The 16,631-nt window shown below is 37.5% G+C and overlaps 1 protein-coding gene across 1 annotated transcript; it reads left to right on the top strand.

Moving 5' to 3' along the window:
- The first annotated feature begins 13,989 nt into the window (after positions 1 to 13,989).
- Positions 13,990 to 16,045, top strand: LOC127085345 (protein EMBRYO DEFECTIVE 514). The gene is made up of 2 exons (XM_051025866.1): positions 13,990 to 14,512; positions 15,528 to 16,045. Exons 1-2 carry the CDS (start codon positions 14,123 to 14,125, stop codon positions 15,867 to 15,869), a joined length of 732 nt encoding a protein of 243 aa, XP_050881823.1. The 5' UTR covers positions 13,990 to 14,122; the 3' UTR covers positions 15,870 to 16,045.
- Positions 16,046 to 16,631: the final 586 nt, after the last annotated feature.

Here is a 16,631-nt window from a genome sequence, read left to right on the forward strand (position 1 = left end):
TACTAATACAGCAAGACAGTTATACAAATTAAAACCTAGTACTGATATGCACACATTCACAGATGTCACGACATCTGCTACTATATCACCATAGAATGGAAGAACACCCAGTTCTGTCCATCTGGTACAAAGACACAGCAGAGATCAAACATAGCACTTACTTCTGTTGAGCCTGCACAGTTATCAGCATGATGTCTCAACATTGATTTGAACATCACCTGTTACAGCATTACCGGTTGACCTTATTTTATAACGGACAGAATTATAAAGTGAAGAAGGTAAAAACCCAAGTAATTGTTAACCCAGTTCGGTGTCACACACACCTACGTCTGGGGGCATACCAAGCCAGGAAGAAGATCCACTATCAGCAGTATTAATTCAGAGTTAAACTCCCCCGTTTACAACTCTTCACTTAATCCCTACCCAATGCAATCTATACCTAGGAACTCCTAGATAGAAACCTCCAGTTTCCATTCCTATCACTACAATTACAATGTAATGCTAAACACCTTGAACTTGCTTCATAGCTTCGTTCAAGCACATAATCACTCTTGCCTACAGGCTTTGAGTTACAAAAACTCTCAACTATGAACACTGAGAAACACATGGTAACCTTCCCACAGGTTGGGAGGTTTACCTCACACACACCCCTAAATTTTCATTCTATGAGGCTTACAAAAACTAGGTTACAATATGCTATTTATAACCTAATCACCCAATTGGATTTGGGCCTTCAGAAATCGCAGCAAACTTGTTCTTTGCTGTTACAAATACAACAGAAAATTTCTGCTACAAACAAGGTCTTCAATCCTAAAATCTCTCCATATATATCTTCATATTTGGAGCCTATATATATTCTGATTGAATCTTTAAGACCTCCACAATTAACGCCACACATAACAGAATTAACTAATTCAGTTTTATACACAGGCGCTCCTAAAATTAAGGTTAAGCAAGTTAACCTAATTTCCACATATTAGGGTGCGAACAAATAGGCTATTTGTTAGGTTCCTTAATTGTAGCTCAGTTGTTAGTTTCCTGGATTTTAGATCAGTTGTTGGATTCCTGAAGAATAGCCTGAGAAAAATCCTGAAACAAAAAAACTAACCATCCTACAATTTAGCATATGCTGTCACGAATGAATGTCACAACATTCAGTTTGACGTCCACATCATAGACCATATACTAAGTCTGTTTTTCTTGAAAACAGACTGTACAAAATGTTGTACTGTAAAAGACCAACCAGTCTATACTTCAGTATCAGCTTACAGTAATAAATGTCAAGACATCCAGTTTGACATTTTCACAATAGGCCTTATGCCAGGTCTGTTATCCTCCTGAAGAACAGACTGAGATACATACTGAAGTGTAGCAGAAAACCAACCTGCCTATTATTCAGTATATACTGCCAATGATGAATGTCATAACATCCAGTTTGACATTCAGACAGTAGGCCTTGTGCCAGGTCTGTTATTCCCTTGATAAACAGACTGAAAATAAATACTGAGTTATAGAAGAACACCAATTGTTCTATTCCTCAGTATCTGCTGACAGGGATGAATGTCATAACATCTAGTTTGACATTCAGTAAGCCCTGTATTAGCTAAACCTGCAGCATACTACTCAAGTATGTCATGACATCAGTCAAGACATCAGAGTAAAGTTAGATGATCTAACACACAATGCAGTCAAACAAACATCTCCACAGCATGTCATGACATCAGTCAAGACATTAGAATCCAGCTAGTGTTTTACCATATAATGCAGCCAATCAAACATCTACAAACTCCCCCTTTGGCAAATTTTTGGCTAAAACACTTTGGTCTCACAACAGAGTCCATAGCAGCGGAAAACACTCATCTAGCAGGACATTAACCTAGCTAATACACTCAGAGTAGCAGCACAACCTCTGGATTAGAGGATCTTCAATATCTGTTCAAGCACATAGCAAAGAATCTGTTGTCCTGGGGTACAGGTGTTACTCCCTCTTTTTGTCAAAAATGTTGCCAAAGCAGCACTTAAAATCTTGATTTTACTTCAAAGCTTCAATCAAGAATACCCCCTCTTGATCTTGCTTTACAGCTTAGATCAAGGCACCACCCACTTGATCTTGCTTCACAACTTTGATCAAGTAGACACACACTCTTGCTTCACAGCAGGTACACCCATATCAGATTCCATGACTTTGAGTCTGACATCTTGAACCACTCCTGCATGAACACTTTCTTGAATTCCAGTGGTAGCTTGACATCTAGCACCACTACAACCAAAATCACAAACAACAGTAGATGGTTACTCCCCCTGTACCACACAACTGTAACACACAGGCTCATTCTAATATATCAAAATAAGACACACCACATCCATATTTCCTTATGACTGTAAGTTTCAGAAGGAAATAACAATATTGTCCAAGGCAATGTCATGACATCCGGTCAGACATTCTTCTGCTCACTCAGCCTTGACACACACCACATCATCCCAATAACTAACAAGGTGCCATACCTTATTATCTGAGAACACATAGACCACAAGCTTGATGATTACTTGCAGCACAAAGACAGAACTCCTCCTGTCATGAACAACCAACTCTCCTCTTGAAACTTGGAGATGACACATGAACATATCCAACACCCCAAAGTTGGACCTTCACATACTTCCTGATTCAAAGAGAACCCAGACCACTTGATGAATGGAAAACATAAGACGCATCTTCATGTCTTTAAGAGCAGACCCTCTGTTCAACCCTCTTGGCTGAACACATCCACACTCTGTGTCAATCTCTCTTCTAACCAAAATAGAAAACCACTTCACAAAATGTTCTAACATTAGTTAGGACATCCTTCACAACATAACACAGAACACCATCTGATAATCTTCAGATATCACTGAGTCACCAGCTTGATCCAAAAGAAACCAGACACCACTTACATTCTCATCCCATTACAAGAGATAATCTTCCATAGATAGCTCAGAACTCCTGCTACAAGCTCCAAGAGATGAATAGAAAACACCTCCTTTTGTCTTCAACTTACTACTTTTCTGCTCATAAGTAGTTTGTCTCAGACTTTCCTCAAGAATAATCAGCTGCCATATGTTGATTATCTTGATTCTTCGAACTCACTTCTGAGATAAACCAAATGCCACTGGTTGATTACCTCCTTCATGAATCCTCATATGAAAAAGTCAAATGCCACTTTTTGACCTCTCCAAGTTTATCAGACTTCTCCCAAAGATATGCTGACCTTCCAAGTGAGACTTGAACTTCAAGCTACATGTTAAACAGAACTTAGATTCTCTAAGACATGAACACGTAACATCTTCTCCATCCAGCAACTCCAAAGAACTGCAATGAGAACGATCTTTTTGAAGTACCCAATCTACAACTCTGTAGACCCTTCTATCTTAAGTTGATGTGCCACTTCACCAACTAAGATTTTGATGTTGAACCAAATGTCACAACATTGTGTTTTAACATTTAGCTGTTGAATTCAACTCCTTCTTCTGCCACTTGAAATAACTTCCTCCCTACACAGAACAAGAGTGCAATGCTCTCATAGACTTGATTGTGGAACCAAGTTTGAGTAAACAACCTCCATCCTGCAGGTTTGCAGTTAAGTCATCCAAGCTCACACCTTGATGAATTCCTGCTTCTTCTCCAAAGACATCAGACACTCTGATGCATGAGTCTTCAGAAGGACCAGTTAGAGACTAACCCTTCAGCTATACCAAGGATTCCACTTCCTAAAGCAAAGCTGTTTCCATGGTGTCAAGAATGCTGCCACTTGTTCTTAACTCCACAGTGTGCATTAGCCAATGCACTTCCTTACCTAGATCAGAAATAAACTGATCCTAGTAACCACCATCAGGACTATGATGTCTTCTTCTTCTTGAACACACCAAGGCTGAACATGTTTCTTGCCAGGAAACCTTTTCAGAGATCATATGCTTTTGCTGCCACCAAGGAGATAGATCATAAACCAATGTACTATCCTTCCTGTGATTCTGCACAGGGTCTTGAAGAAGAGATGTTCCAACATCTTTAAGAACATCAGTTATCTGGGGCTCCAAGGATAATCAATTAAATACTTGTACTTGGCACAAGTAGACATTGATCTTAAATCCTTTCCCAATTATCCTTTCAGATACTTCCACCATAAGAATACTTTGAAAATACTCTTCTTGTGTCAATATCTTCTGCTTGCAAGCACCTCAATAGTTTTGAGAATCGTTCCAGATTAGATTCACCCTTAGGAATGAGAGAGATGAATCCTTCCTTGCAAATGTGTCACACAGCAACCAGAACCCATGTGACACAGGTCACCAGCCAACCAGACCCTAGGCTGACCAAATGTGAGGAGGTTAACCAAAACTCCCCCTCAAATTAACAATCATGGAAACTCCACACCAATATTCATGCATTGTACACAAATGTCTCAACATGACATACACCACCCCTACCAGTGGCAACTAACTCTATGAGTTATACCTATACTTACTCCAATTACACCAATCAGACCCCAGCTGACCATAAGTACTAGTGAAAGACAACAACACCAGTCCATAGTAGATATGCATTGCCAGAGCATACTACCTCAACCAACCTCTGAATCTTCATATTCTCACTCCTTGAAAGAACTGCCACTTCTGATCGTGGTGTTTGAATAACAAGATTCATGGTCCCAATCCTCTTAAATGGAATAGCAGTCAGGTTACACCATTATTGACTTCTATCATCCAGGGGACTTGTCTTCCAGTACAACATAGTACTTTAGGGAACAACTATCCAACCCTGATCAATCTACAGGAATAAGGCACACAGTAGGGATTGCACAATGTCACATCTCAACCAGCTCCACTTCTAGAGATCAGACTTCTAAAAGTGACCTTCTTGAGCATACACACAGTTGACCCTACCCTTGTCAACTTAGCTCACACAGATGTCTCCTCTTCCAGGTCAGGAGTAGGTTCCAAACAAAAGTATCTCTTTGTTTGACGCCTAAAAACATCTGCTCTTCAACCAGTAGGTGCATACTTGTTGAACAGCATGTTCTAACATCACATAGAACATTAGTTCCACCTGCTTGGAACAAACCCTCCTTGAAAAACTTCAAGGTCTTCATATACACTACTCAAGAGAGTAAAAGAATCAGTGATCAGGTGATTCTTACCATCCTGAAGTGAGAACGGCATGATGGGTGGACTTGAGGAGACTCAAGTATCTTTGACATCTTCAGTAGATTATGATGAAATCTTGAATACAATAGCCTTTCATCCACATGAGGGGAAACTACATCAGAGTTTGAGTTTTGCCAGGTATTATGCAGCGGAAATCATAATATAACTCAACCTATGAACACACACTTCACCAGATCAGCCTCCAAGACCATACCAAGTTTGAATGTGATTCAATACTGGCACAGCTGTCCCACACAAAGGCCAATTGCCAACCTCCAGAGACAGGTACACATCATTCCCGTCATGAACAGACCATCCACCTACTTCAAGGGACCATTCGGGGAAATTACAGAACCTTTCACAGGTTCCAGCATCAGTACTAACATAACTCCTTGCAAGATACCAGAAAGTATCACCCATGGATCTCATCCAGAAACAGAACAGGATGCCTGCTCTGATACCATTTGAAATTCTGGTGTAGTCAGAGTTTAGATGTTCTACTCCAAGTAATGACATCTGATCTAACATTGTTACTAATACAGCAAGACAGTTATACAAATTAAAACCTAGTACTGATATGCACACATTCACAGATGTCACGACATCTGCTACTATATCACCATAGAATGGAAGAACACCCAGTTCTGTCCATCTGGTACAAAGACACAGCAGAGATCAAACATAGCACTTACTTCTGTTGAGCCTGCACAGTTATCAGCATGATGTCTCAACATTGATTTGAACATCACCTGTTACAGCATTACCGGTTGACCTTATTTTATAATGGACAGAATTATAAAGTGCAGAAGGTAAAAACCCAAGTAATTGTTAACCCAGTTCGGTGTCACACACACCTACGTCTGGGGGCATACCAAGCCAGGAAGAAGATCCACTATCAGCAATATTAATTCAGAGTTAAACTCCCCCGTTTACAACTCTTCACTTAATCCCTACCCAATGCAATTTATACCTAGGAACTCCTAGATAGAAACCTCCAATTTCCATTCCTATCACTACAATTACAATGTAATGCTAAACACCTTGAACTTGCTTCACAGCTTCGTTCAAGCACATAATCACTCTTGCCTACATACTTTGAGTTACAAAAACTCTCAGCTATGAACACTGAGAAACACATGGTAACCTTCCCACAGGTTGGGAGGTTTACCTCACACACACCCCTAAATTTTCATTCTATGAGGCTTACAAAAACTAGGTTACAATATGCTATTTATAACCTAATCACCCAACTGGATTTGGGCCTTCAGAAATCGCAGCAAACTTGTTCTTTGCTGTTACAAATACAACAGAAAATTTCTGCTACAAACAAGGTCTTCAATCCTAAAATCTCTCCATATATATCTCCATATTTGGAGCCTATATATATTCTGATTGAATCTTTAAGACCTCCACAATTAACGCCACACATAACAGAATTAACTAATTCAGTTTTATACACAGGCGCTCCTAAAATTAAGGTTAAGCAAGTTAACCTAATTTCCACATATTAGGGTGCTAACAAATAGGCTATTTGTTAGGTTCCTTAATTGTTGCTCAATTGTTAGTTTCCTGGATTTTAGATCAGCTGTTGGATTCCTGAAGAATAGCCTGAGAAAAATCCTGAAACAAAAAAACTAACCATCATACAATTTAGCATATGCTGTCAGGAATGAATGTCACAACATTCAGTTTGACGTCCACATCATAGACCATATGCTAAGTCTGTTTTTCTTGAAAACAGACTGTACAAAATGATGTACTGTAAAAGACCAACCAGTCTATACTTCAGTATCAGCTTACAATAATAAATGTCAAGACATCTAGTTTGACATTTTCACAATAGGCCTTATGCCAGGTCTGTTATCCTCCTGAAGAACAGACTGAGATACATACTGAAGTGTAGCAGAAAACCAACCTGCCTATTATTCAGTATATACTGTCAATGATGAATGTCATAACATCCAGTTTGACATTCAGACAGTAGGCCTTGTGTCAGATCTGTTATTCCCTTGATAAACAGACTGAAAATAAATACTGAGTTATAGAAGAACACCAACTATTCTATTCCTCAGTATCTGCTGACAGGGATGAATGTCATAACATCTAGTTTGACATTCAGTAAGCCCTGTATTAGCTAAACCTGCAGCATACTACTCAAGTATGTCATGACATCAGTCAAGACATCAGAGTAAAGTTAGATGATCTAACACACAATGCAGTCAAACAAACATCTCCACAGCATGTCATGACATCAGTCAAGACATTAGAATCCAGCTAGTGTTTTACCATATAATGCAGCCAATCAAACATCTACACCTGCCCATGAAGCAACCTCAACCTATGATCAAATACAATCAAGGGAAGTTCTTTCATTCATCATTTTATGCATATATGAGCCCATGTGAGTGTCCTCAATCATTCATCAAGATTTGAAGTTTGGACTTGAGAAGTTGATCAGTCAAATCATCTTACTATTTTGAAATCCACTGAGACCTAACTTTTAATGTGTTTGTCAAATGAAGATTACCCCAAGAGAAACAATGTTCTTAAGAACCATATGAACAACTTTCATGTTCATCAAAAATCCATTTTAAACTTGGAAGGTCATCATTCATTTCAAAACATTATAGGTCATTTTGAATGAAACCCTAATTTTAGGTCAACTTCCCAAGGACCTAACTCTTTAATTTTTTATGATTTTGAGGTGAGACCAAGTGCATTGGAAAGTTTAAGATGTCTAATTAAATTTTTATGTTGGACAAAATTTCATAATCCTAAAAGAAATACATGTGATAATACAAAACATTATAGGTCACTTTGGACCAAAGTCATTGAAATGTGAAAAAGTCCAACTTCAAGTGCCCATAACATTCTCATCAAAATTCCAAATGATGCAAAATTTAAGTCTAAATTAATTGGATTGAAAATATCTAAAACTTTTATGTTGGAGATTTTGTCATTTGAGGCTTGCATCATTGAAAAAGAAGGGCTTGAAGTTGGTCAATTTTGGCAAATTTCTCAAATACATGTTTTGTACATTGAACTTCATGGCCAGTTTTCAATATTTTCCAAAATCCAAATGGATTTTTGTTAAAAATAACATATGTTCCTTATGTCAATACCTTTCCAACCATTACCCACATGCTTATGTTTCAATTTTCCAAATGACATTTTCGAAGAGGTGAAGTTTTAGGTTCAATTATGCATAACATGTGAAATCTTCTTGCACACTACATTGCCTTGCCGTTTGCATGTCCAAACTTCATTCATTAGTGTTCAGCACTCAAATGCAATTGGTTTTGGGCCTCACATGCACCTGTACAGGCCTATGCATGGAGGATCCAAGCTCATGCACACACGAGTTCTTCATTGCATTGCATCAGCCTTGGCTATATAAATACACATGCCTGCTTCACTTGAAAACCAACCTAAAGGCGCCTGAAGCTCTGCACAACTGAATCCCCAACCCTCCATTAAAGGAATTCTGAATTTTTTCTCCATTTTTCAAGCTTGAATTTCAACTTCCTTGGTTGATCTTCAGCTTCAAATTCTTTAGACCAAGCTGCACTGAAGATTTGGATTAGATCAAGCTCATACAAACTGCATTTCAAAGGTTTTCCCTCCAACTGTTTTCATTCGAATCTCTTTGGATATTGAGCATTTTTTGTATTGGTTGGCATCTCTGAAGTCCTCATGTGAGAGGCAATTGATTTATGATCTTAATTTTGTGAATTGAACAAGTTCAGATTGAACACCTCATTTTTCTATCTCAGATTTATTTCTCTACAGGGATCTTGAGTGGAATTAAGGTTACAGGGGTGATGTACATCACCCCAGCTTTTGAATGATGTATAGATCGCGCGTTTTGGTTGAGGTTTGAAAACCTGCAATAGGTGGCCGGAACTGGCCTTCTCGCCAGAGAAGACGGTGGTGTACACCACCGTCCCCACGCGTTTGAACCAGAGCCCTTGGATTCACTCTTCCCGATCTAATCGTGGCTTTTGGTTTGATTGACTTTATTTAATGCAATGTGTTTCGCTGTTGACCAAGGTTCATCATGCGCGCGCTTCCCATCCACCAGATCAGCCACATCAAATAATGAAATGGATCTGACGCCTCAGGATTTTTGCTATTTTTAATTTCTGTTTTAATTTTCTTTTATTCCATTTTTATTTAAAAATTCATAACTTCTTTATTTGGAATCACAAAAATATGGGACCAATTGCAAAAAATTTCTCTTGAATTCTAGTTTCTAAAAATGATCTTGGTCAAGCAAAAAACCTAAATCCATACAAGGCCATTCTTCTTTTCTTTTGGCATGGCAAGTTGTAGGAGCTTGACTTACTAGTCATGATCTCTAACTTGTGTTTATTTGCCTATAGTTTTATTGACCGGCCTCAGATAGGTGTGACTACTACATTAGTCCACTTACGATTGCTTAACATAGCGCTAAATTGCCTTATGGCACACTAACACTAAGTACTAATCACTAACTTTTAATTCAAGCATTTAATTCTTGCAATTTACTTTAATGCAATTTAATTTCTTGCTCATTAATTCATTTGTCTTTGCCCTTTGCTCACTTGAGCTCATGTTTATCTTTATGCCATTTGCCTTTTGCTCACTTGAGCATATTATTGTGTATATACTATTACCTTGTGCTTGTCTTGTTTTTGTTTGTGTTAACCCAATGCAAAAGGAGAAAGGACTTAGATTTAGGACCTTACCTATGCTAAATGGAGTTTCAAGAGCAACTAGGCCTCATGCCTTTAGAATGCTAAATATGTTGAAGAGCAACTATGCCTCATGCCTTTAGAATGCTTAATCTTGAAAGATGAATTGAAAGGACTCCTAATTCTAAACTCACTCTTGTCCATTCTTTTTATTGCATTGTGGAACTTTTTGATTTGTGTGTTCTTGTGATAGGGATCCCAAACTTGAGCTAATTAGAAGGACCATTGTCATGAGCATCCAAGATAAGAGAGACAAGTCCAAATTGGAAGGTCCTAGGAGCTTGATTGATATTAGCTTGATTGCTTGAGTTAATTGCTTATTGCTTGCTAAATCCAAAGGAGATGAGCAACTTGGACCATCTTTATGATCTCAAGAAGGGAACTCCAAGTGGTCTTATTTCTCTTCTCTCATCTTTGCATGTTTAGGACCTAGCCTTTCTCTTCTTCTCTCCACTCTAACCCAAGCCAAACTTTTTTGTGCAAACATTAACATTGCTTTAAAAATTAGAAACCTAGGCATTATGCCTTTGATTTTTCAAAGTCTTTTCATAACACTTATTTTGAATTGAATATTAAGTCAACTTTGACTTTATTTTGTGAATACCCTTCATTTGTAAATACAACTCACTCAATTGTTTTTGTGGTTCCAATGGCCACTTTTGCCAAAGCTTTTCATAAACATTAGCTATTAGGTTTGAGTTATCATAGAGGTTGATGTAATCCTCACCTGTATCCTTAGTGATTGGACTATAAGTCTTCCATACTTATTATAGGGTGGATCCCTCACTAGTATGTTGAAGCTCTCCTCACATGGTGGATTTGTGGTTTAGGTTGAGTTTTCTCCCTTTGATAACAAAAGACCTTAAGGCTTTTGACCAATCAATTCACCAATTTATTTTGAGATTTTTACCCCGAACTACGAGGTTTTGATCCTACCTTTTTAAGATGGTACGTAGGCAATGGGTTTATCCATTCAAACACAAAAATTGTAAATAACTTGTATATTCTTTTCTCATCTCCCCAATCATGTTTGCACAAATATTTTCACAAAATACCAACCTACCATACAACATTTGTAAAAAGGGCTCCCTTAGAGTACTAAGGATGTTTTGGGTGCTTAAAACATTCCCATTGCATAACCAACCCCCTTACCCAGATCTCTAACATTTTTATTAGTTTTTGATTTGATAAAACTTCTCGGTTTTTGTTCGCTTTCTAACCTTTCCTTTGGATAAATAGAAGTGCGGTGGCGACTCGAATTGTATGATTTACTTTTGATTTAGTTAATAAATCTAAAGGTAACGAATACCCCGCTACAATGGGTACTCCACGAAGCATGCTAAGGGACATGAGTGACCTAGATGGAATTTGCCTATCCTGCGTAACAGAATAAATGTCTATGGGTCTAATATTGAACTGGACAAGGATGACACAATCTATGCCTTGTGTTCAATATAGACATAAGGGCAAAAGGGTAATTGTACACATAAGTATTATCACAAAAGGATTTGTCAGATCACATGACATTTTCGTGTCTCAGGTAGCAGTGATGTGTTGCTAGATACCGCTCATTGTTTATTATGTTAAATACGTGATTTAATATAATTGCCAATGCCGCGAAAACCTACAGGGTCACATACAAAAGGACAGATTGATGAGAGATATAGTAACTAAGGAACACCGTAAGATACAGTGCACTTAAGTGAATTGTAGAACATCGTAAGGTACGGTGTACTTAAGTATAATACAAAATATGGTAAGGTACCACGCGCTTAAGTGATTTTGGCATATTATAAGATATGTGCCACATACACTTAAGTGGGCTTTTTAGCATATAGCCCATACAAGTGGGTCTATAAATAGAACCCTTGTTCAGAAGCATTTGAGTAGTTGCAACTTCGTTTTTCTCTCTCTCTCTCTCTCTCTCTCTCAAAGCCTTCATTCGTAGCAGCTAACACTGAGATTGAAGGAATCCGTTCGTGTGGACTGAGTAGAGGCGTTGTCATCGTTCAACGTTCGTGATCGCTCCGTAGATCTGCATCAAAGGTTTCAATTGTCACAAGAGGTAACGATTCTATCAATGATCATGCCCATTCGTAAGGATCACTAAAGGAGAAAATTTTAAATTCCGCTGCATTCTGGATCACCATTCTCCTTCATGGTACCCATTTGTTGAGTTAGCATGTGGACCATTTCGTGATTGCTTTCATCCATATGTTGTCTCATGATTGCGACATAACTTGATGTGAAAGTTGGGATTGACTGAGACGGAAATCTTAAACTAGGGGGTCGACCAACTTGGTTTGCCAAAGGTCCTAACCCCTGGTAGCGTGGGAATGACGACAATGGAGTTTCGCCAAATGTTGAACTGGTATTATGCATACTTGTCATAAAATCAGTTGGCATTCCCAGCGTTTTATACATTGGCACTGTAAAATTGGGCATGTATTGCCCTGAAGTCCCCATCGCCGCCGACCTTGGAGTTTCAGGCTGACGCGGTGTTAAAATTGGTTCACTATATGCAGTTGAAACCACATGTATAGTGCCGGAACCAACATCGGTCGCTTGCGACGCAACTATGTCTCCTCCCGAAGACGTTTTTTCGTATGGACATGGTGATACCATTTTGCCACTACATAATTGCATATACTAAACACAACGAGTCCCACCAGGTGTGCTAATTTGTTCGCGACGTCCGAACAATCTCTAGCCTTCCTATCGAGGTTTACTTGTAGGACCGGCTACAAAGTCCTAGACTAATATGTGTTGAGTATATGGTGTGTTTGTTGGTGAAGTGTTTGGATCAATAGAGCAATAAATAAAAATGTTTGCAAGAAAAGTGCAGTAAAAGTAAAAGGGTAAAATCAAGATAAAGACATAAATGAACTAAACAAATGAACTGACTTGATAAGTTAAATGGTTTGAAAATAAATGTGGAAGCAGGTGTACATTTTGCAGAAAGTTAACTCTTTTCTCTTAGACGCTTGATACTTCAAGTGTTTTCCTATTGCAATGTTACAAATGCCACCCCCTAGAAATTAAAATCACATCTACTTAAATAGTAATAAAAATAACTACTAAGAAGTTGTGATTCATTCATGATGCGCCACGTGTCAGAGTCTGTCAACCTACGTCTCTAGTAACTTCCCACGTTCTGCTTCCAACGATTTGTATCCATCATGGCACGTTTTGCTTCGACTTCGACAAGATCACCCCCTCCATCGACTTCACTTCGACCTGACTTAAGTTCCTCCTGATCGTCGAACCGCTTTCGACTGCATCTTTACTGTTCTGATTTGTCCATTCGGCATGGTTGAAATTTGCCAGCTAACAGCGGTGACGACTCTTGCTTTGCGAGTTAAGTTAATCAATAAGTTAATCTCAATTTTTTTTTACCGCTACATGCACTTACCACCTTGACTTAATACTATGACATCCCTTTACGATACTTTACTTTCCCCGATTTTCAAATAGCTTCAATCTTGAAAGAATTTGAGAGGATTCTGAACCGATCTATCAAAGACTACAATCTTTTCCCCAAGATAGAAGGAGGCTCTTTTATGTCCAAGCTAACCACAGTATTGGAACTTAATACAAACGAGTTGGTAGCAAATTGGACACCGAATTTAAAATTATTTACTAATATTAATAATAATGTTACTATACTACTTTTATATAGATGTATTTTACTCATTTAAAAAGTTATAAATCATATTAACATGACTAAAAAGTTAAAATAATATACATCTTAATTTAAACAAAAAATTTATATTTAAATAATATCAATCCGATCTTCGTTGAATCATGACTTTTTTTTATATACTAAAGTAACTAATAATTTTTTATTTTTAAATTTTTTTATAATATCCTTAGTAATTTATTATTTTTACAAGAGTAATAATTATTGAATTAAATGAATTTAAATTATTAATTATAGTTAAATCTTTAATCAAAATACATATTTATACTTATATATTAATATATATTATTATTCAAGAACTTTTTTAAAAAGCATACCAAATAATTATAAAACAAATTTTTTCTATAAATGCGTGGAAAAAAAAAGAGGAGAAAGGGAGTTGTATTTTGTATTATGAAGCGGATACCCTATTATTCCTTTATATTTAAACTGCAAAGAGTAACTGCTTCACTTTGTGTTTGCAATCCCAACTATCACAATCTAGGGTTTTACAATTTTCCCCAAAACCCTAATGGCAGAAGAAACCGCTCCAGAAGTTGTTAATACCAACGCCGCCGTCGTCGATACCAACAACACCGTTGCAACCGCCGTCGATACCGACAACGCCGTTGCTGCTGCTGTCGACATGGAGGTTGAAAACGCTGTTGATTCCAAGGATAAACGACCGAGGGAAGAAAACGAACCCAAAGATGATATCGTTCCGAAGAAGGCTAAAGTTGACGAGGAAAAGTCAGTAGAAGAGCAAAGGTTGGAGAAGTTTGAGAAAACCGAAGATGGAGAAGAAAAGGAAGCATCCGATGCTGTGAAATTGGGACCTAAGACCTTTGGTTCTTCCGTGGAAATGTTTCATTACTTCCACAAATTTCTTAATGCTTGGCCTCATAATCTGAATGTTAACAAGGTATTTCTTCAATTTTTTTTCTCTTTTTTACCATTGTGAAGCATGTGGGATACGATTGGATTGTTAGTTTTTTCAATATTTGTTTTTGTACTGTACTTGATCTACCATGATTGAAAGTTTCTAGGAATATATTTCAAGTTAATATTTTTTAAATGCGTAAACTGGGTTTTGGTTAGAGTTTGACTAATTTATGATTTTGAATGAAATGTTGTGAAATTTGTTTTTGTACTGTACTTGATCTACCATGATTGAAAGTTTCTAGGAATATATTTCAAGTTAATATTTTTTAAATGCGTAAACTGGGTTTTGGTTAGAGTTTGACTAATTTATGATTTTGAATGAAATGTTGTGAAATTTGTTTGGTTAAAAGTTTGTTCTGTAGCAAATTCTTTCATGTTCCAATGGTCTTTGATTAAAACCATTTTGATATAAATTTAGTCTAATTGATATTGGTATCAAATTTCAATCTAAAGTAAAAAATCTTGTTTAGAGATCTTGTTCCTGAAGAGCTATCAAGAGCACTGGCATCTCTAAATACACTATCAGCCTTTACCGATGCAATCTTAACTGCTATCCTAATGTCTGATGGGATTTGAGAATAATTTCAACTATAGCTCTAATTTAGTGAGAGAGACAGAATCTTGACAATGGTGTTGATAACTCTATTTCTCTGCTTATTTTCATGTGATGGTGCTGAAGTGTTGAAACTGTGTGAAAATGAAAACTTGTTGCCCAACTGCTGCAAATGGTTATTTCGGTTATACCATATTCATTGACCTTCTTGAAAGTTACAGATAAACCCTAATCTTGCAGTTTTAACACAATTGTGTAGACCTCTTAAAACGTAGATGTTGTGGCTGTAACAAACTCTTGTAATTTAAAGCCCTGATTGGATTTGAGGCATTTTTATTTTACTGTTGTTCTCTGTTCTTCTGTGACTTACGATGATTTTTCAGTAGTTGCAACTCTAATTTTCTTCTTACTGAATCCACATTGGCTTGTTTCTGTATTGTAGTATGAGCACACGATGTTGCTGGAATTGCTCAAGAATGGGCATGCTGAGTCTGATAAAAAGATTGGCACAGGGGTTTGTGCTTTCCAAATTCGCGAACACCCTCGCTATAAAAATAGGTGCTATTTCCTCATCAGGGACGATGACACAGCTGATGATTTCAGCTTCCGAAAATGTGTGGATCACATAAGTCCCTTGCCAGAAGGGATGCAATTGAAGCCTGAGGGGAACAAGAGGTCTGGTGGTGGTGGAGGAAATCATCATGGAGGAAATGGTGGCAGAGGAAGGGGTGGAAGAGGAGGTGGCCGTGGTGGTCGTGGAAGAGGAGGAAGGGGGAGATATTGATTAATGATAGTCATCGGTGGTCAGGATTTTGTTGAGATCTAAAATGTGTTCTGTACACTTACTTGGCTGGTGTATTTCTTGTTTTCTGCTAATTACTTGATAATTAAGATTTAGGCATTATGGTTATTTATATTTTAAGAAAATTTTGATATATACCATAACTCTGATTTTGAATAGGGTTGGTAAACGAACAAACTGACATGGCTTAGCATGTGTTTTTTAGTACATACACTGCCAATACATGTTCCCCCGAATCTAGTAGCTTCTCCAAGTTCTGGTAAACTCTCATTGCAATGTCAGAATTCACATTGGCTTGTTCCATTCAACATGTTAGTTAATAGTTTTAGGTAGATGGATTTAGTGCTGTAAAAAATAACAATTTTGATCTCATCCATTGGATCAACAAATACCATGAGGACAGTGCCTGCTTAAGTTATAATCTGTGCCATTAAAAAAAGATTAGGGTCACAATAAAAAACAGTGTAATATGTTGTTTGTTTACAGCATCAAATCCAAGTCCTAGTTTTGGTCACCTAGTGTATCTACATATAATACAAATCTAACGAGTTCACAAAACAAATGAGTTGAGCATTGCTTTGATTCGTTTTGCTATATTATTTAACAAGTTGATTTAGTTAGTTAATGAGTTGAGTATCGGGTTAATCTTTCCGAGAAGGGACGTCGAGTTAATCTTTGGTAATAGGTTTGCCCTTGTTTTTATGGTTCCCATATATCACTGATGATCCTTGAAATGAGACCTTC

The sequence above is a fragment of the Lathyrus oleraceus genome, chromosome 5, assembly GCF_024323335.1.
Source record: "Lathyrus oleraceus cultivar Zhongwan6 chromosome 5, CAAS_Psat_ZW6_1.0, whole genome shotgun sequence".
NCBI classification, from domain to species: Eukaryota; Viridiplantae; Streptophyta; class Magnoliopsida; order Fabales; family Fabaceae; genus Lathyrus; species Lathyrus oleraceus.

Excerpts from the sequence above, each read along its gene's own strand:
- LOC127085345 (XM_051025866.1), top strand. The coding sequence starts at position 14,123 with ATGGCAGAAGAAACCGCTCCAGAAGTTGTTAATACCAACGCCGCCGTC. Across the intron at positions 14,513-15,527 it reads ATAATCTGAATGTTAACAAG|TATGAGCACACGATGTTGCT; the intron begins GTATTTCTTCAA and ends TCTGTATTGTAG.